The sequence below is a fragment of the Megachile rotundata genome, chromosome 4, assembly GCF_050947335.1.
Source record: "Megachile rotundata isolate GNS110a chromosome 4, iyMegRotu1, whole genome shotgun sequence".
Lineage (NCBI taxonomy): Eukaryota > Metazoa > Arthropoda > Insecta > Hymenoptera > Megachilidae > Megachile > Megachile rotundata.
In genome coordinates, this window is record NC_134986.1 from 15,844,822 (window position 1) to 15,865,805 (window position 20,984).

General features: G+C 36.5%; 1 protein-coding gene and 1 long non-coding RNA gene across 8 annotated transcripts in view; one reads left to right on the forward strand and one right to left on the reverse strand.

The window, feature by feature from the left end:
* LOC143264244 (uncharacterized) overlaps window positions 1–20,984 on the forward strand; it is a 119,192-nt gene that overhangs the window by 74,822 nt on the left and 23,386 nt on the right. The gene's annotated exons all lie outside the window — the stretch shown is intronic.
* Glut4EF (Glucose transporter 4 enhancer factor) overlaps window positions 1–20,984 on the reverse strand; it is a 134,069-nt gene that overhangs the window by 68,332 nt on the left and 44,753 nt on the right. For 5 of the 6 annotated variants that reach the window (XM_076530480.1, XM_076530479.1, XM_076530482.1 and 2 more), the window contains exon 2: window positions 5,157–5,317. In XM_076530480.1, the coding sequence (XP_076386595.1) occupies window positions 5,157–5,317 (161 nt within the window). Of the gene's footprint in view, window positions 1–5,156; window positions 5,318–17,205; window positions 17,230–20,984 lie in introns of those variants that run through there. The other variant, XM_076530484.1, reaches the window with a different exon arrangement.

Sequence of the window (20,984 nt, forward strand, 5' to 3'; positions counted from 1 at the left end):
TTAATCTTACGAAAATCCGAATATAAAAGATGCACAGCAGATCATCGCACAATCGATAAAAGTTACGGTCGCGTAGGTGTCAACGTCGTTAAAGTTAATTCCATGACGCGGTAACTTTTCCTATTAAGCAAAAAAAACTTGCATATGGCACCCAAGGGTAAATTAATATTCATCGCCTTACACTGTGAACGAGTTTTTAACCCCACACCATCGGATCTCCGGCAAGAAAACAATTCACCGTTTATTGTCGAAGCTTTAAAAGCCTTGCCGGACACGACCCACACGAGATGCAGTCGAAGAGGATCAAGCTGTCCCATGGCACTCGTACCGAGCCATAAAAATGAAATTACCGCTTACGTTCCGAGTACGGACGGTTATTTCACAATTCCGGTCCTAAATCATAAACTCAGCGGCTACCCTCGACTACGAATGAAATGAACGGGTATCGAGTCGCTTTCGAGTCGTAACCCCGGCATTGATAAAATTCAATACTTCAATGAGTGCTATCGGAAGAAAGCTGCGGACATAAACAACGAGCTTAAGCAACGGAATTAGCGGAAAATTACTAGTGACGCAAAATGCGGTTGCCAGGGAAGATGTTTTAACCCCTTATTTTGACGAGTCGGACGCGCTTACGGTTCAAACATATCCTGCTTGAATATTTAATACATTTCAATTTAAAGTCATCTTCAAGTTCAAAGTCCCTTCAAAGTTCGAGTCTAATTATAATTTGTCAAAGACCGTTCGATAGAAAATAGCCACATTTTGACTTTCTTCAATGATTTCAACCCTTTGCGCTTCTTTGTTGCTGCTACGGAGACATGGTAAGACAAGCGAACTCCGTTGTCGCCGCTATGGAGACATGGTAAAATCAGCGAATAACTCAATGATAAAATAAATGAATAAACGTCCTGAAGTTGATGGTAGCACAGTAAAAAAATGACTCAGATGCTGCTAGCCCATAATAACAAATAACTCGGAGTTGCTGGTAGCCCATAACAACAAATGACTCAGAGTTGCTGAAAGTTATCGAAAATTGTCCGGAGTGCAAAGGGTTAACTATTGTAGTGAACAGTTATTTCTGACTAACACACCTGAGAAATTAATCGTACAAGGGGTTAATTGCGAACCAATAGTACGAGGCCCAGGTCGAACTTAAGAGGGAACAACCTCGGCAGTTAAATGCTCGTCTCACCCCGAGGAAAGGTCAAAGCACCGTCTCCGAGATCAGATAAATCGACGAGCCGGATCCTATGAAACGGTCCCCTAGCCGGTCAATCGCGACAGTTGTATCGGATTCCAGGATGTTCGTCGAGGGTGAGAGAGGAAAGCATTTGGCTGCGTGTGGTGGAAAGACGAGGGACAGGTGTCCGGCGAGGGTGCATTCACGGTCTAACGATCGGCAACCAGACGCCTTTTAACGCTCCCTCGTCGATGCAACGTGTGGGTGCGCCACAGCCTTTTTACCGGGCTCTGCGTCCAGATACCTTCGATTTTAGGCGAAATAGAGGCATACACGCTCACACGCTAACGTGTGCACGTGCAGGCTCACACGTGTCGATGGTAAATCCGGCGTGGAAAGGTCTACCGTGCGAGAGAATTTTCGAAGGGAGAGCAAAATCACTCTGTGGCGCGGTTGGGACACTCGAGGATTTATAAAATTCTCGGGCGAAATTTAGTTTGGGTTTTATTCTATGGAAATATGATTTTGGGGATGAATGAATTTTTAATCGAATTCGGGAGATTTTATGGTTCATGAATTTATAGTTTTGAACACGGCAAATGGGTCAAGTTATGCTGGATTTTTATTTTTGAGTATGAACAATAGATAATATAATATGATGTATTATATATCATGTTGAGTTTGTATTTTTGAATGTGTCCAGTAGGTCATGTAATATATTACAATATATTATGTCGAATTTTTATTTTTGAGTATGAACAATAGATGATATAATATGATGTATTATGTATCATGTTGAGTTTATGTTTTTATATATGTTCAATAGGACAAATTCAATTCTGTTGAATTTTTACTTTTAAGTGCGAACAATAGGTAATATAATATCATGTATCATATATCATGTTGAGTTTATGTTTTTATACATGTCCAATAGGTCAAATTCAATTATGTTGAATTTTTAATTCGAGCACGCACAATAAGTAATATAATATCATGTATCGTATATCATGTTGAGTTTATGTTTTTATATATGTCCAATAGGACAAATTCGACTATGTTGAATTTTTAATTTGAGCACGAACAATAGGTAATATAATATCATGTATCATATATCATGTTGAGTTTATGTTTAAATATATGTCCAATAGGTCAAATTCAATTATGTTGAATTTTTAATTTGAGCACGAACAATAGGTAATATAATATCATGTATCATATATCATGTTGAAATTATAGTTTTGAATATGTCTAAAAGATAATATATATTTTTCAATATAACCAACAAATAATATAATATGGCACATCATCGTACAGTACAATATATTATACATGTCCCAATTCACAATATGATACATGAACAGTATAACATGTTATTGCATTGGAACCACAATGCGTGGCCATATAGCATGTAAGAACTACAATATGAGGTGCTACTATGCGTACAAAAAGAGTTCAGAGGAATTGCAACGTGTGGCGATACTATGCGTAGGAATCATAATGTGTAGCGGTATATCACGGAAGAATTATAACACGTGGCAATACACCGTGTAAAAATTACGATGTGTGACGATGCATTGCGTAGGAATTACGTTCCATATCACGAAGTAATTATAAACTGGAGGAATTACAACACGTAGGAATTGCACATCGTTAAAATTACAATATGTAGAAATTGCAACTGACTGTACAACGTTTAGGAATTTTAACCAATAGAAATTGCGATCTGTGGCAATATAACATGTAGAAATTACGATATATGGTGATACAACTTGTTGAAGTTGCGATACATGGCAATGTAACGCATTGGAATAGCTATATGTGGCGATATAACGCGTAGGAATTGTAGTATGTGGCGATATATCAAGTGGGAATTGCGATGCGTGGCGGTACAGCGCGTAGGAATTGCAATGAGTGGCGATACAACGCGTGAGAATTGCAATGAATGGCAATATAACGCGTGGGAATTGCAATGAGTGACGATACGACGCGTAAGAATTGCAATGAATGGCAATATAACGCGTGGGAACTGTAATATGTGGCGATACAGCGCGTAGGAATTACGACGCGTAAGAAATGCAATACAACGCGTAGGAATTGCGATATGCGGCGATACAACGCGTAGGAATTGCAATATGTGGCAATACAACGCGTAGGAATTACGACGCGTAAGAATTGGAATGAATGGCAATATAACGCGTGGGAACTGCAATATGTGGCGATACAACGCGTAGGAATTACGACGCGTAAGAAATGCAATGAACTGCAATACAACGCGTAGGAATTGCGATATGTGGCGATGCAACGCGTAGGAATTGCAATATGTGGCGATACAACGCGTAAGAATTGCAATGAATGGCAATATAACGCGTGGGAACTGCAATAAGTGGCGATATAACAAGTAGGAATTCCAATGCGTTGCGATACAACGCTAGGAATTGCAACGCGTAAGAATTGCAATTAACTGCAATATAACGCGTGGAAACTGCGATATGTGGCAATATAACATGTAAGAATTACAATGCGTGGCGTTATAACGCGTAGGAATTACAACGCATAAGAATTGCAATATAACGCATCACAGGAATTATAACGTGTGGCCATATACTCCGAGGAAACTACAACTGGCAATATAGAATAACTATTTCAATTTCGCATCAATATATTTAGATCGCATTCCCATCATGATGTCAAGGTTTATAATAAACGCGTCTGTCGCCTATAAAAAGAGAATTCATTTTCTGTTGGACACTTTCGGGACTCACTGTATATCACTTTTACGATCGCTTTTGTTGAGCACCGAACGGGGCTTTGACTCGATTTGAGAACATATATATTTTTTTTAACGACCTTCATGTGGAAGCTCCGTGTGGTTTCTTTAGGGTTTTTACGAGGTCTCGTTAACGCTTTGCGGTTCACATTAGGCCCCGCTTCGGCTTAGTGCTTAGACATGATTTGTTTTCAAACAGATTCCACCTTTTACTGTCCCTTAATCCCTGATAAAGTTTATTAGAGAAACAGACTAATGGTTCAGATTTTTTTTTCACGATCAATAGCAGAATTTTATGGTAGCAGTCGATGTAGCTATTTGTAGCCACAAGTTAAATACAGACAATCGATTCTTTTGTGGATAAAAATATACCTTTCTGCGATTTCAACGTTATCGTTTCGGTATATCTTTTATGCTAAATTTTAGATCGATCTCTTTTAGATTTAAAACAGGGACTCACGATCGATCGATCCATCGATAACACTGTTAGGCTTCCAAGCTTCCAGCATTCTACTCGGGAATAGGAACTTCGGGATTTCTAGGAACTTTTGAAATGGGCTTCGGAATGCAGATTCGATATCTATTATAGAAGTTTTATGTCGATTATTTTCTTCGAATCTTATTTAACTTGCGTTAAATTTGCTTTTGAAGGAACGCAGGAACTTTTATAGAATTCTAGAAACTCGATGATCAAACCGTAGAACGTTTGTACTCTCATCTTGATCAAAAGAGATGCTCTTTTCTACAATGTTCATCTCATCGTCATTCATTTAAATCGCTAAACAAAAAGCTTTTAAATATTACACGAAATTTGAGAAAATAAAATTTGAATTAGAAATTTAACACCGAATTAGAAATGTTCTGGATCTGCCATTCAAGTGTCAATCTGTCAATCGTGATTTTCAGACATTCGAAGTGGATCTACTTTTCTTATAAGTCGAATATACGTGCATATACAAAGAAAAATATATAAGTACAAGTATGTATACAGATAAATAAAGTACAAAAAAAAAATATGTTTCTAACTTTAACAAATTACAATGGCTTTTTTAATATTCCATCAAGATTCATTTAGTGACATGTGAAGATCATGTGAACATATAAGTTGTAGGCATTGCATGCCTTAATCGCTGAGAATTGTCTCATGCGCACAAACGTCCACGGTTTTGATTATGGAGAATAATGTAATGTAAGGTAAAGACTTACCCAATCACGTGTGGGACGTCGATGGAGTGAGATGAGGCCCGTTTCCGATCTCCGGCCATATCGGCGAGCCTAGCGAAATCTGTATCCTGATCGGCCAACCGAGCACTTTTTCGTGACTCGAGCAACCTGACCTCGTCTATGCGTTTGGTCAGCCTCATCGTCTGCAACAGGATATATGTCCATGTTAAGATCGAATATCACACCCCGAAAATTCGGTTGCTTTAAGTTATCGGATGATCGACGTCCTGATAGCCTTTAAGGCAAGATCACCCTTTAAGAATTATGATGGAAGTCGGAATGTATCAAGTTTTAACTTCTATTGTTTTCATGGAGTAATAGTAGGTGACTAGTATTTTCTTCTGGTACTTTGTTAAATAATAATGGTTGACTTTGTTGGCTGGTACATTATTAACTAGTTAATACTGGTTGACTGGTACTTTGGCGACTGGTACTTTGATAAGTAATACTGGTTGACTAGTACTTTGTCAACTGGTACTTTGTTAACTAATAATGGTTGACTAGTACTTTGTTGGCTGGTACATTATTAACTAGTTAATACTGGTTGACTAGTACTTTGCCAACTGGTACTTTGTTAACTAATACTGGTTGACTAGTACTTTGTTGGCTGGTACATTATTAACTAGTTAATACTGATTGACTAGTACTTTGCCAACTGGTACTTTGTTAACTAATAATGGTTGACTAGTACTTTGTTGGCTGGTACATTATTAACTAGTTAATACTGATTGACTAGTACTTTGCCAACTGGTACTTTGTTAACTAATAATGGTTGACTAGTACTTTGTTGGCTGGTACATTATTAACTAGTTAATACTGGTTGACTACTACTTTGGCGACTGGTATTTTGATAAGTAACACTGGTTGACTAGTACTTTGCCAACTGGTACTTTGTTAACTAATACTAGTTGACTAGTACTTTGTTAACTGGTACATTATTAACTAGTTAATACTGATTGACTAGTACTTTGCCAACTGGTACTTTGTTAACTAATAATGGTTAACTAGTACTTTGTTGGCTGGTACATTATTAACTAGTTAATACTGATTGACTAGTACTTTGTCAACTGGTACTTTGTTAACTAGTTAATACTGGTTAACTAGTACTTTGGCGACTGGTACTTTGATAAGTAACACTGGTTGACTAGTCCATTGTTAACTAATACTAGTTAACTAATACTTTCTTAACCAGTACTAGTTTGTTTGATTTATATAAAACATGAGAGATCTTAAGTGAATGACCGGAGGCAACTGTCCCATTGGCCTAATTATACTGGTGTCGTGTGTTTGTACTTCGTTAACCTTTAATCTATGGCTTTTCGGCAGTTACGTCAGAGTTAATTATTACGAGGTCAATGTTGAGGTATAGAAAGTTGAAATTTGTGCTACATATCGAATGTAGTAATCTTTAATTGCACAGACTGTAATTGGTAAGAAAGCTAAAAGCTTTATCCTTGTGCTAAGATGATTTACACAAGATTTGGCACACCTATATTTTTACGTTCGTAACAGTAGTAGATTTGTCACATTCTTAGGTTTCTTTACATCTATAAATTTTTCACTTTTGTAGGTTTATCAGATTTGTAGGGTCGCCACATATGTAGGTTTGCCTCATATGTAGATTTGTCATATTTGTAGGTCTGTCACATTTATAAGTTTGTTATAGCTGCATGTTTGTTATATTTGTAAGTTTGTTACATTTGCAAGTCCGTCACGTTTGCATATTGCATTTATAGGTTTGCCACATTCGTAGGCTCGTCACATTTGTAGGCCGGTCACATTCATAGCTTCGTCATATTCATAGGTTCGTCACATTCGTAGGTCTGTCACATTTGGAGGGTCGTCACGTTTGTATATTTATTGCATTTGTAGGTTTGTCGCATTAAGAGATTATTCCACATTTGTCAGATTTATAGGTCCATCACATTTGTATATTTATTACATACATATATAGGTTCACATTTGTAGGTATATCACATATGCAGCTTCCTCTCATTTGCAAGTCTGTCACATTCGTAAGTTTGTCACATATGTGGGTTTGTTACATTCATACGTTCATCGCATCTACAAAGTCACATTCGTAAATTTGTCACATATGTGGGTTTGCTACATTCATACGTTTATCACATCTACAAAATCACATTCGTAAATTTGTCACATATGTAGATTTGTTACATTCATACGTTTATCACATCTACAAAGTCACATATGTAGGTTTGTCACATATGTAGGTTTGTCACATATGTAGGCTTGTTACATTTATACGTTCATCACATCTACAAAGTCACATATGTAGGTTTGTTACATTCATACGTTCATCACATCTACAAAGTCACATATGTAGATTTGTCACATATGTAGGTTTGTTACATTCATACGTTCATCACATCTACAAAGTCACATATGTAGGTTTGTCACATATGTAGGTTTGTTACATTCATACGTTCAACACATCTACAAATTCTTCACATTTATAAGTTTTTTTTACAATTCTAGTCATCACATGTGTAAATTAGTCATATGTGGACAGCAACGTGCGTCACCAGTTTGATTCAATGTTATAACCCTACCAACCGATCAGTTTTATCTGTCCTATAGTAGAACACGTACTCAAACTTATAAAATCATACAAGATGATTCACAAGAAATGTGCACTATAAAGTCAAAGTTCCCGTCCCAAAAAATAATCCTCATCTCGCGGGAGAAAGCGTGAAATTTTGAACAGGCTAAACTTTCCCCTGAATCAGCCGTATCGTTTAATTGCACGACCAGTGATTACTTCCTTGTAATTACAGTCGGTTCAGCAGTGGCATTCCTACGTCAGGAGCAAACACGTTTATCCGCGGACCGGTTGCGTCATTGTCTATTTAGAGCCAATACACGTTTAATCCAATATGTAGCAGGATGAACAATTAATTATACTTTTTTGACTTCGTTTTGAAACATCATACCCTTTTGTTCAGAAGTTTATTCAGAACGAATTATACTGAATTATTACCTTGGGATAAATTTTAATGTATAGTAATTAGGTAGTTTAATTGCATATCAACTCTTAGAGGATCTTGACCTTTGTCCAAATACTTCCTTCTTTCACAAAATTATCAAAATTAATTATAAAAAATTTTCTGCAGAACCATTCTCTAAACCTCTCACTTTACAATAAAACTACCAAACACGTGTTTGAATAATCACCAGCTATTTAGTTGCAAACGTAGGAAATGTCGGTAATCAGAGAGTCTAAAAAAGCGGACAAGTTACCGCGAATTCTTGTTTAAGGCGTTGAACAAAATGAAAACTCTATGGTCACTTTTAAAATCCAGCCCTATTGGTCCGCCACACCTGTTCGTAAAACGGAATGTTCGTGGAGCTCGTTCTAATCGAGTTTCATAGTTGGGAAACAAGTCAATTGATTACTATTAAAGAACATAATAACAGGTATACCGACAGTCGCGATTAACCCTGCTTGCGAACCAGATCGACGTTTTTCTTCGAGGGTGTAGAAGCTGAAAAGTGTTGGGTATTTGATGGATATCCTCGGTGGATACTTAACGATCAACTTTTTAGATCAGTATCATAGTTTCTTAGTATTTTGTGGAGTTGTAAAGAGTTTGCTTTCTTTTATTGGGTAATTTGGAATCTGAAGGTTTATAAGAAAACGTGGATAACCATGTGAACTTTAGATTAGTCTATGTAAAGTGAAAATGGCAATATAACAAGAGGCAACTATTACTTCATTGTACCTGTACATAGTACCTATATATAGGTTCCTAGGTACAATAGATACCCTATGCATTGGTACGACGAAGTAATAGTTGCCTCTCGTTATATTGCCATTTTCACCTTACGTAGACTAATCTAACGTTCATTGTACCTGTACATAGTATCTATATATAGGTTCCTAGGTATAATAGATACCTTATGTATAGGTACAACGAAGTAATAGTTGCCTCTCGTTATATTGCCATTTTCACCTTACGTAGACTAATCTAACGTTCATTGTACCTGTACATAGTATCTATATATAGGTTCCTAGGTACAATAGATACCTTATGTATAGGTACAACGAAGTAATAGTTGCCTCTTGTTATATTGCCGTTTTCACCTTACGTAGACTAATCTAACGTTCATTGTACCTGTACATAGTATCTATATATAGGTTCCTAGGTACAATAGATACCCTATGCATAGGTACAACGAAGTAATAGTTGCCTCTCGTTATATTGCCATTTTCACCTTACGTAGACTAATCTAACGTTCATTGTACCTATACATAGTATCTATATATAGGTTTCTAGGTATAAGAGATACCTTATGTATAGGTACAATGAAGTAATAGTTGCCTCTCGTTATATTGCCATTTTCACCTTACGTAGACTAATCTAACGTTCATTGTACCTATACATAGTACTTATATATAGGTTCCTAGGTATAATAGATACTTTATGTATAGATACAATGAAGTAATAGTTGCCTCTCGTTATATTGCTATCTTCACTTTTACAGGTTCCTACTGTACCTATGATCTTTTATACAGATTGCACTGAGTTATGCAAAGAATTATATGTGCAGGTTCATTGTACAGATACAATGAAGTAATAGTTGTCTCTCGCTATATTGCCATCTTCACTTTTACAGGTACCTACTGTACCTATGAGCTTTTATACAGACTGCACTAATTTATGCAAAGAATTGTATGTACAGGTTCATAGTACAGGTACAATGAAGTAATAGTTGTCTCTCGTTATATTGCCATCTTCACTTTTATAGGTACCTACTGTACCTATGAGCTTTTATGCAGATTGTACTAAGTTATGCAAAGAATTTGGGTTGGGTAAATAAATACGAAACAATGAATCGGAAATCTGTGAGGAAAAAAGATAACTTCCGTATGTATACGCGGTTCGCATCTCTTTAACTCGCGGCGTTGAACTCTGCAGGAGGAAACGATCAGAACCAACCAGGCAAACTGTTTACCCGTGGCAACATCGTCATTATATTCGCATTATCGTGCCTTTGACCGGGGACTTGCACCAGCACAAGTGCATCCGCTGTACAATTTCAACTGGCAGAAAAAGCGTTCTTCGAGTTCTCTCTGGTACTTTGCGAGCCACGTGCTCGAGTATCGAACATGTTCCCCGATTTATTCGCTGAAAACTAACGAGTCTCGAAATGTATCACCGCGATAAACTTTCGATATTTTACGTCCGAGGTATTTTCGTGTAACGCCGCTAATTTATCATAGAAGATACGCGGTTGCAATTATAGAAGGCATTTCTAATGGTTTTATTTTTATTATCCTTGAATGATAATTTAACTGCGCAGGAGTAGCGTTAGAGCTTCTTGCACTTTTCTTTTTATTAGCACTGGCATTCCTACCGTTTATTAAACTATTCAATTTACTGGCGCAGTGTATTATTTTCATCGATTGTGAACGGCGCACGCATTCATAATTGGAGAACACGCAGCAAACGCGCTCGCAGGTTTTATCAGGATCCCCGTGGCGATCCACGAAGATTTCCTCAGGGAATTCAACCACGGTTAAGCAATCGTTGCTTCGAGCAATAACGTAGCCCGATTTCCAGCCCGATCGGCTGTAACTTCGGCTTGAAATACGAAGGAATTCACGAGCACGAACGCCCACAGGAGGATATCGACGCTACATCTATTCAGATGATCGCGATCGTGGGCGACCGTCTTTTGGCATCCTACGAGACAGTTTCGTGCAAACAACGGAGATTCAGCAACTCCGGATAGTACGTTCGAGAGATGAATGAAACCAGTCTGCTTTATTAGCTCTGCTGGCGTCGTTACGCTCTGATGGATGTGGAGTTTTGGCAACTTGAGGATTTGCTCAGAATTTATGAATTTGGGGATTTGGGATTTCAAGACTTAAGTTGAGAATTTAGAAATTTTTGAATTTGGAGATTTTGGGGAATTTTGGAATTTTTAAATTTGGGTTTGTTGGACATGTGTGAATCTCAGGGGTTGCACATATGTGAATATGAGGAGATGCATGCATATGAATTTGAGGAATGCACATATGTGAGTCTGAGGATATGCACACATGTGAATTTGTAGAATTACACATGTGTGACCCTGAGGATTTGCATATATGTGAATCTGAGTTTTACATATATGACTTTGAGGAGGTGCTCATATGTAAATCTGAGAATTTGCACACATGTGAATTTGAAGAATTACACATATGTCAATCTGAGGATTTGCACATATGTGAATCTGAGGATTTTCACATATGTGAATCTGAGGATTTTCACATATGCGAATCTGAGGATTTTCACATATGTGAATCTGAGAAGTTGCACATATGTGAACCATACCATTTGCACTCATGTGAATCTTCGAATTTGCACACATGTAAATCTGAAGAGTTACACATATGTAAATCTCAGGACCTGCACACATGTAAACCAAAGGTCTTGCACATATATGTCATTTCAATATATAATATTTGACAACATTATATGCACAACTATTTAATCCTAAAAACAATAAAATATTAACAACACACATATATGTATATGTGTATCATTTAACACCTCCATACTCATCATGCAATGTAACACTTTAATTGTTTAAATTAATTCAAGCCAATGCAATAAAATTACATAGCTTTACTTTGTGCTTAAAGCTAAATTCCGAGGAAAAGATTTCTTTTCCAGCAAGTACTAATAAAACGTCTAAAAATATTTCCGGGGGATTCTTCAATTTCACCGAGACAAAGAGGATTGTTTTCTTCCGTGGAATTTATGTCACTCTATATAGAACACTTTCTGTCGCGCGTTAAACTCTGTTGAAAAAATATATCTTTTTACACAGATTTCTGTGGCGTGAAAGACTTTGCTGGTGACAAATAATTTACGCTCGATAAATTTATTTATTCCGGCCCGTTTTTTATATCAAACATCAAAGCATCGACAGGGTCGAAGTTTTTTTTGGAACTTTTCAAAAGGTTAATATTAAAATGTCAGCTCTTGATGGATGCCCCATGCGTTTGCTTTCTACAGGGGATAAAAGTGCCCTAATTCAATCGTCATATCCTGCAGAGGGTTAATTACCATTCTCCCCCATGCGCTCTTCAATTTTATGATTCATTGATCGATTCGGTAAATCAAAACAGAGTGGTTTCAATTTTTCACTCCCTGTTCGTCCACCGAGACAAATACAGGACTCTTCAAAAACAATCGAAGTATCAAATATTTTTTAGTTATGTAAATCTTTTCGAGTTACACATTCGACGTGTTTATTATAAATACATAACATGTGACACAAAATATTTGTAAGAAATATTTATAAGACACGACTGAAATTTTAACTAAGTTAAAACGAACACAATTGGAATAATTTTCAGACACCAAAGTATTTGTCTCATTTTAAAAAAAAATATTTATTGTTTCAATCCACGTTAATAATTTGATATAACAGTGTAACAGATTCTCTTTCTGAAGAATCAACGTTCGAATCGTTCATGGCACACTCGGTAACCAATATGCCACCGTGTATCGATTCTTCCCACACATCCTTCATTAACCTTTTGTCAGAAATAATATCATGTGTACCTGGAAAATTGACTTCTATCTGTCCACACGTGCAGCAGATACTTGGCCATCCAGGACAGCTATTATTGCTTTTCGCTGGCAAAATATTAATACCGGGTGCTTATACTTCGGAAGTCATTGGAAAGACGTTCGCACATTGAAACACGAGTTAACTTCTGACTTGTTAACAAAGTTTGAGTATTGAAGTACGAATTAAGTGGAGAATCGATGTGACTCAGGAATGTCTTCACAGGCTGATTTTTACGGTGCTCATATGCACATGATCATATGTGAATGATCATATGTACTTGATCATACGTAAATGATCATATGTGAATGTTCATATGTACTTGTTCATATGTGAATGTTCATATGTACATGATCATATACGAATGTTCATATGAGAATGATCATATGTAAATGATCATATGTGAATGTTCATATGTACATGATCATATGTGAATGATCCTATGTAAATGTTCATATGAGAATGATCATATGTGAATGATCATATGTGAATGGTCATATGTGAATGGTCACATGTATATGATCATATGTGAATGGTCCTATGTGAATGTTCATATACACATGGTCATATGAGAATGATCATAGGTATATGATCATATGTGAATGATCATATGTGAATGTTCATATGTACATGATCATATGTGAATGATCCTATGTAAATGTTCATATGAGAATGATCATATGTGAATGATCATATGTGAATGGTCACATGTATATGATCATATGTGAATGGTCCTATGTGAATGTTCATATACACATGGTCACATGAGAATGATCATAGGTATATGATCATATGTGAATGATCATATGTAAATGATCATATGTGAATGATCCTATGTGAATGTTCATATACACATGGTCATATGAGAATGATCATATGTATATGATCATATGTACATGAGCATATGTGAATGGGTATATGTACATGATCATATGTGAATGTTCATATATACATGGTCATATATATTTGATCATATTTAAATGGTCATATGTACTGGATCATATATGAATAATCACATGTACATGGTCATATGTAGTTAGTCATATGTGAAATTCATATTTACATGATCATATGTGAATATTCATATCTACATGATCATACGTGAATGTTCATATCTACATGGTCATATGTAATTATTTATATGAAGAACAAACCAAATGAACTTTTGCAGGCTCTCAACGTTCAGATAATGTACCAACAAATTAAAAAATAAAATTGAAAGAAGTATATGTTATACCGCTAAAAATGTTCATGATCATCCAGAACTTCTGTTAATACAAAATGCCGGTCTAATTCTGAATCGACCAATCGTTACCGTCCAGGTGAACGAAATGGATAGGTACTGCGGTGCTCTTATATAATTTTAATCCGTCGTTGAATGGCAACGGAACGAGGTAGGAATCACGCGCCACTGAATTCGGCATGTAAATACACCGGTAACGAATGTCATGCACGCCACAGTTCGCCGACCAGGCCGAATTCCCTGGCTACTCACGCACGCACAGAGACTACCGTTAGTTAATTCGATGAAGCCTTCAATTATGACCGAACGATAATAGCGTATGAATTACAAGCCATTGCGAGCACTCGCCGCGTCCATCCACGCAGACACCAGACGGAATGATAAGAGGAAGAAAAAAGATACCAAACTTCCTATGCAACGGATCTTCAAATAATTCTAGATGAACATGTTGCAAGCTTTAGGTGGTATTTTTGTTTTTGAAGAATTTTTTATGTTATTCGGTACATTATTTTATAGTATTTGTTATATTTATTATATGTGGATGCAGGGTATTAGGTATGTGGATGCAGAGTACTAGGTATTTGGATAAATTCTAATTTAGGTATGTGGATAGGTGTCGTTTTAGGTATATGAAGTAGGTATAGTAAATATGAAGTTGCAAGCTTTATATGGTATTTTTGTTTTCAAGGAATCTTTCACAGTATTCGGTACATTATTTTATAGTATAAGGTTTGTTATATTTATCATATGTGGACGCAGGGTATTAGGTATGTGGATGCAGAGTATTAGGTATGCGGATAAATTCTAGCTTAGGTATGTGGATAGGTTGTCGTTTCAGGTATATGGAGTAGGTATAGTAAATATGAAGTTGCAAGCTTTATATGGTATTTTTGTTTTCAAGGAATCTTTCACAGTATTCGGTACATTACAGTATTCGATATACAGTTTGTTATATTTATTATATGTGAATGCAAAGTATTAGACATGTGGATAAATTCTGAATAGCTGATAGGTTGTCATGTTAGGAGCAGGTATAAATAGGTCCATGAAAATATAAACGTTGCCCATATCTGTTCTTATTGAACACACCCTTTGTCTATTAATAGACCTTCCATCTTATGAACCCTTCACCTAGCTCCAAATTTGTATTTTCATACCTAAATATCCAGTCCTATATTCACGTATCTAAACATCTTTTGAGTTCACATTAAAAGAACTGAAAAAGTGAGTTCACATTGAAAGAACTGAAAGAGTCCACCTAAATATCTAAACTCACATAGATACAATTTGGATTGAACATCTACACTCACAGCAAAAACTACACGACACGTTTACAAGAGCATCTTGTATCAACAAAGTTGCAATTAACCTAGCAAAGCGTATAAGAAGTTTGCCGACAGCGGTGATGAATCACCTGACAACAAATAAACTCACACCGAAAATAATTCTTCGATTAACTTGCTTTAAACAAGCCAATCACCTGTTCTCTATTCGCGAACAAAGAAGACGAGAAAAAGGAACGACAAACCGCCGTATCAACGACCCAAGCCAATTCCCATCAACGAGGACCTCCGCGATCCATCATCCGTCATCCTCGCGAGTATTTTACTCGGTCCCTTTCAATTGATCCTTACCGGAGGGGACGATAGTCTGAATGCTTCTAAAACACCTAGCTTTCTGGCTTTATTAACTGCTGTGAAGATGATGGAGGTTTTGAGCGAGTTAGGATGTGTAGATGTTGTGGAGATATTTTGGGTTTGTGGAGGTTTGGAGATATGGGAATTTGAGGTTTTGATGAATTTGGGAGTTTAGGAATTTGGAGCTTTGAGGAGTTGGAACTTTAGAATTTTTGGCATTTTGTGAATTTGGAGTTTTAGAAGTTTGGGACTTTAGGAATTTGGGGCTTTGAGAGTTTGGAACTTTGTGGATTTGGGGTTTTATGAATTTGGAGTGTTAGAAGTTTGGAACTTTAGGAGTTTGGGGCTTTGAGAGTTTGGAACTCTAGGAATTTGGGGCTTTGAGAGTTTGGGGCTCTGAGAGTTTGGAACTCTAGGAATTTGGTACTCTGAGAGTTTGAAACTCTGTGGATTTGGGGTTTTATGAATTTGGAGTATTAGAAGTTTGGAACTCTAGGAGTTTGGGGCTTTGAGAGTTTGGAACTCTAGGAATTTGGGACTTTGAGAGTTTGGAACTCTAGGAATTTGGGGCTTTGAGAGTTTGGAACTTTGTGGATTTGGGGTTTTATGAATTTGGAGTGTTAGAAGTTTGGAACTCTAGGAGTTTGGGGCTTTGAGAGTTTGGAACTCTAGGAATTTGGGGCTTTGAGAGTTTGGGGCTCTGAGAGTTTGGAACTCTAGGAATTTGGTACTCTGAGAGTTTGAAACTCTGTGGATTTGGGGTTTTATGAATTTGGAGTATTAGAAGTTTGGAACTCTAGGAGTTTGGGGCTTTGAGAGTTTGGAACTCTAGGAATTTGGGGCTTTGAGAGTTTGGAACTCTAGGAATTTGGGACTTTGAGAGTTTGGAACTCTAGGAATTTGGGACTTTGAGAGTTTGGAACTCTAGGAATTTGGGGCTTTGAGAGTTTGGAACTTTGTGGATTTGGGATTTTATGAATTTGGGGTGTCAGAAGTTTGGAACTCTAGGAGTTTGGGGCTTTGAGAGTTTGGAACTCTAGGAATTTGGGGCTCTGAGAGTTTGGAACTTTAGCAATTCGGGGCTTTGAGAGTTCGGAACTCTGTGGATTTGGGGTTTTATGAATTTGGAGTTTTAGAAGTTTGGGACTTCAGGAATTTGGTACTCTGAGAATTTGGAACTTTGTGAATTTGGAGTGCTAGAAGTTTGGGACTTTACCAATTTGGGGCTCTGAGAATTTGAAACTTTGTGGAGTTCTAAGCACTTGTAACTTTACTATTTTAGGACTTCAAGAGGCTTTGAAATTTGTAAAATCTTGGAACCTTGAGATTCTCCTGGAACACTTTGCAATTTTACTCATACTTTGAAATGTCAATCTTAGAAGAATTTAAAATTGTAAAATTTTAGAACAATCACATTAGAATTTCAAAACTTAAAAACAGCATTACTTCATATATTTGTTATATGAAAAGCTGCGTATATTCTGAAGCACTAGACCTCTTCAATCTTCCAAATCACCTTTTGACCTTGCAACAAAGCACTGTAACCAAAGATATCACAAAAGTGTACCTTTTGCATAACCCATCTATGTACCTATCCACGTGTTAGAATTCCTATTCACACTTCGTCTCCAAAACTGTCACCCACATGCGCAGTTACTTCAACCATGGTTCTCAAAACTTTTAGCGCGCTCAATTACGAAATCCGTGATAACGTCTGCGGTTCACGCGGCACGGAACGTGCGTTCGGCCATCAAGGCCGACAGTCGACTGATTAAACATTAGGAAACCGACATCGAAACAAAAAAATCTCCATCGTAACGAGCTACGCGAGCCCAAGCTACTGTCGGATCTTCGCGAGCATGGTTGGTTTCGCTATCGGAAATCGATAAGGCTAACCGACCCGTCAGTTAGCCGGTCAGCCTGTTTTCCAGTTGAACTCTCTCACCTTCGCAACGCTTAAAGGCCGTCCAGAGGAAGGAAGACCGTTCAAAGGTCACTGGCTACGCTCGCTGAGGAACGATTAAGAGGTTATGTTCACATTTTCAAAATCGATTTTCAATTTTACGTTTATACGTCACTGAGGGTACGACGTGTATCGAAGTTCAATGAGGGTTCTGAAGTTCGTGGGGGTAATGAGTTGGATGTATTTCGAGAAGTTACAACTTTGGATGTTTAGTTTTGATAGCTGGTCTTGGGGAGAATAAAGGTGTAAGGATTTTCATTTTTTAAGCTGTTGATGTATCACTGTCTCGATATTAAGAGCCTTCAGAAGTACAGTTTGGTTATTTCTCCTGGGAATAATTCATTTGACTGGTTTTGGAGTGCTGGTCACATATGTCACATATGACATGAGGACCAAAATACATAAACGTTCAATTTTATTTTTTTAATATGTTCATGTATATCGTTATTTTAATATTAAGAACTCTCAAATGTTCATTTCACTTGCTTGTCCTATAAATAATTAACTTGACTGGTTTTGGAGTGCTGGTCACATATGTCACATATGACATGATGACAAGAATACATAAACGTTCAATTTTACTTTTTTAATATGTTTATGTATATCGTTATTTTAATATTAAGAGCTCTCAAATGTTCATTTCACTTGCTTGTCCTATAAATAATTAACTTGACTGATTTTAGACTACTGGTCACATATGTCACATATGACATGAGGACAAGAGTACATAAACTTTCAATTTTATTTTTTTAATATATTCATATATACCATTGCCTTAATATTAAGAACTCTCTAATGTTCATTTCACTTGCTTGTCCTATAAATAATTAACTTGACTGATTTTACACTGCTGGTCACATATGTCACATATGACATGAGGACAAGAGTACATAAACTTTCAATTTTATTTTTTTTATATGTTCATATATGTCATTGCCTTAATATTAAGAACTCTCTAATGTTCATTTCACTTGCTTTTCCTATAAATAATTAACTTGACTGATTTTGGAGTGCTGGTCACATATGTCACATATGACATGATGACAAGAATACATAAACTTTCAATTTTATTTTTTTAATATGTTCATATATGTCATTGCCTTAATATTAAGAACTCTCTAATGTTCATTTCACTTGCTTGTCCTATAAATAATTAACTTGACTAATTTTGGAGTGCTGGTCACATATGTCACATATGACATGAGGACAATAGTACATAAACCTTCAATTTTATTTTTTTTATATGTTCATATATGTCATTGCCTTAATATTAAGAACTCTCTAATGTTCATTTCACTTGCTTTTCCTATAAATAATTAACTTGACTGATTTTGGAGTGCTGGTCACATATGTCACATATGACATGAGGACAAGAATACATAAACCTTCAATTTTATTTTTTTTATATGTTCATATATACCATTGCCTTAATATTAAGAACTCTCTAATGTTCATTTCACTTGCTTTTCCTATAAACAATTAATCTAATTGATTTTGCAATATTGATCACATATGTCACATACGACATGATGACAAAAATACATAATCTTCCAGTCTTACTTTTTAGGATATTAATATACGTCATTGTCTAACATCAGCCCTTAAAAGTCCCTTTCATTTACTTCTCTAAATAATTAATTCAACCAAATCATCACCTGTCACATAAAACCAGACTTTGATTATCTCATAAAAGTCTTCAGTCAGTTCAGCCTCAATAGTCAACTTTCCAAAAAACTTCGCTCGAGATAAACATCAGCCAACTCACCGATAAAATTAGATCCAAAATATCTCGATCGATTCCTATCGAATCTATCAATCGATGTCCCTGGAAGAGTTATCTAACGATCGTTACGCAACGGTGTTTAAAAACGCAGAGCCCATAGCGTACACAGGTAGCCGAGGATCCTCCGGAATTCGGGGTGTTGGGACCCGCGTTCGTCGACCTCGAATCTTTCTCGAGCGGAAGAAAACGTGACGGGAAAGGAAGAAAGAAAAAGGATCGTCGGTAACCGGGGAAAATTCGACGGAGAGAGGGGAAGAAATTTGAAAGTGGACGGTGAAAGTGCGCTTGAGTGCAGCGCACGTGGCTCGCTGACCATGCCGACCTCCACCGTGTACTTCCTCCTACTTCTAGTCTTTTCCAATTTCCTCCTTTCCATCGTTTAACCCCAGTTACACCCACGTAAATACTGAGCCATGGCTGATTTATGGGTGTTCTTTGTAAATAGTTCATTTTTAATATGGTGCATCTTGACGAATGTGATATTCGTGATGAATGTGTGGATGATCATGAATATGTGTGTGGATCATCATGTGTGGTGCTGTAGATTCTGGTGGATTATTTGTAGAAGAATGAAGGTACTTTTGTGGAGACTGTATACTATGTTACAAATTAATAGGAGCAAGGTTTAACACTAAACCTACCAACGCCATAATGTGTACTCAATTCGAAATTAAAAATGAAGTTAAAAAATAGATAAACAAACTATAGAACATGAATTAGTACACATATTTAGTCTTTATCTTCATGTAAATCAATGCTGATTTCAAGAAATGTACTTCAACAAAATGTGTACCTTACGAGAACCTTGTGAAGCAGTCATTTGACTAGTTTGGTACTTTTAGTATTAATACTGGGTTCATATTTAATGTGATACTTTGAAATTAAGTATAAGGTTCAAGGATGAATATGTAAGGACGTAAATTAATATAGTCTATCTTGAAACAATTGAGACCAGGTTGTTCAAAAGTGGGGAAGAATTTACTTTCGTCGAGCGACGAGCAGAATTGTAGCTCGATGTCGATGGTGGGAGGTTGCGAAACGCAATAACGGGTGAAAGTGCATTTTGCTTCATTTCACAAGGTACACTCGCGCCGAATTGCTCGCCAGCGAAGAGTTTCGCCGCCTCGGGAGCGTGTTGCAACGACAAAACCTCATTGGGCAACGAAATTTTACTTATGCAACTGAACGCGATCAATTTTGTTTAGAGGTGTCGCTAAGGACCCGCATAATTCGAAGTCGGAATGCGTTCATGGACGGTGCCGCCATTTTTGTGGCCCGGCGCGAAATTTAAATTGTCTATACTGTATTTTAACTGAGAGAAAGATAGATATTGTATACACTTAAATAATAAATTTAATTATATTTAATAATGAATTTGTTTATAATTTTGTATATTGTAAGCAATAAATGTAAGTAACATTCATTTTAGGATGATGAGGTATTCAGTGTGTTTTTGTAAATGGAACAGGATTAGTGAAAATATGTTTTCATTCAGTAAAATTGTGAACAATTATTTATAATATATATGTGGGTATTAGAACATACTTAAAAAATGAATTTATTTATAATTTTGTATATTGTAAGCAATAAATGTAAGTAA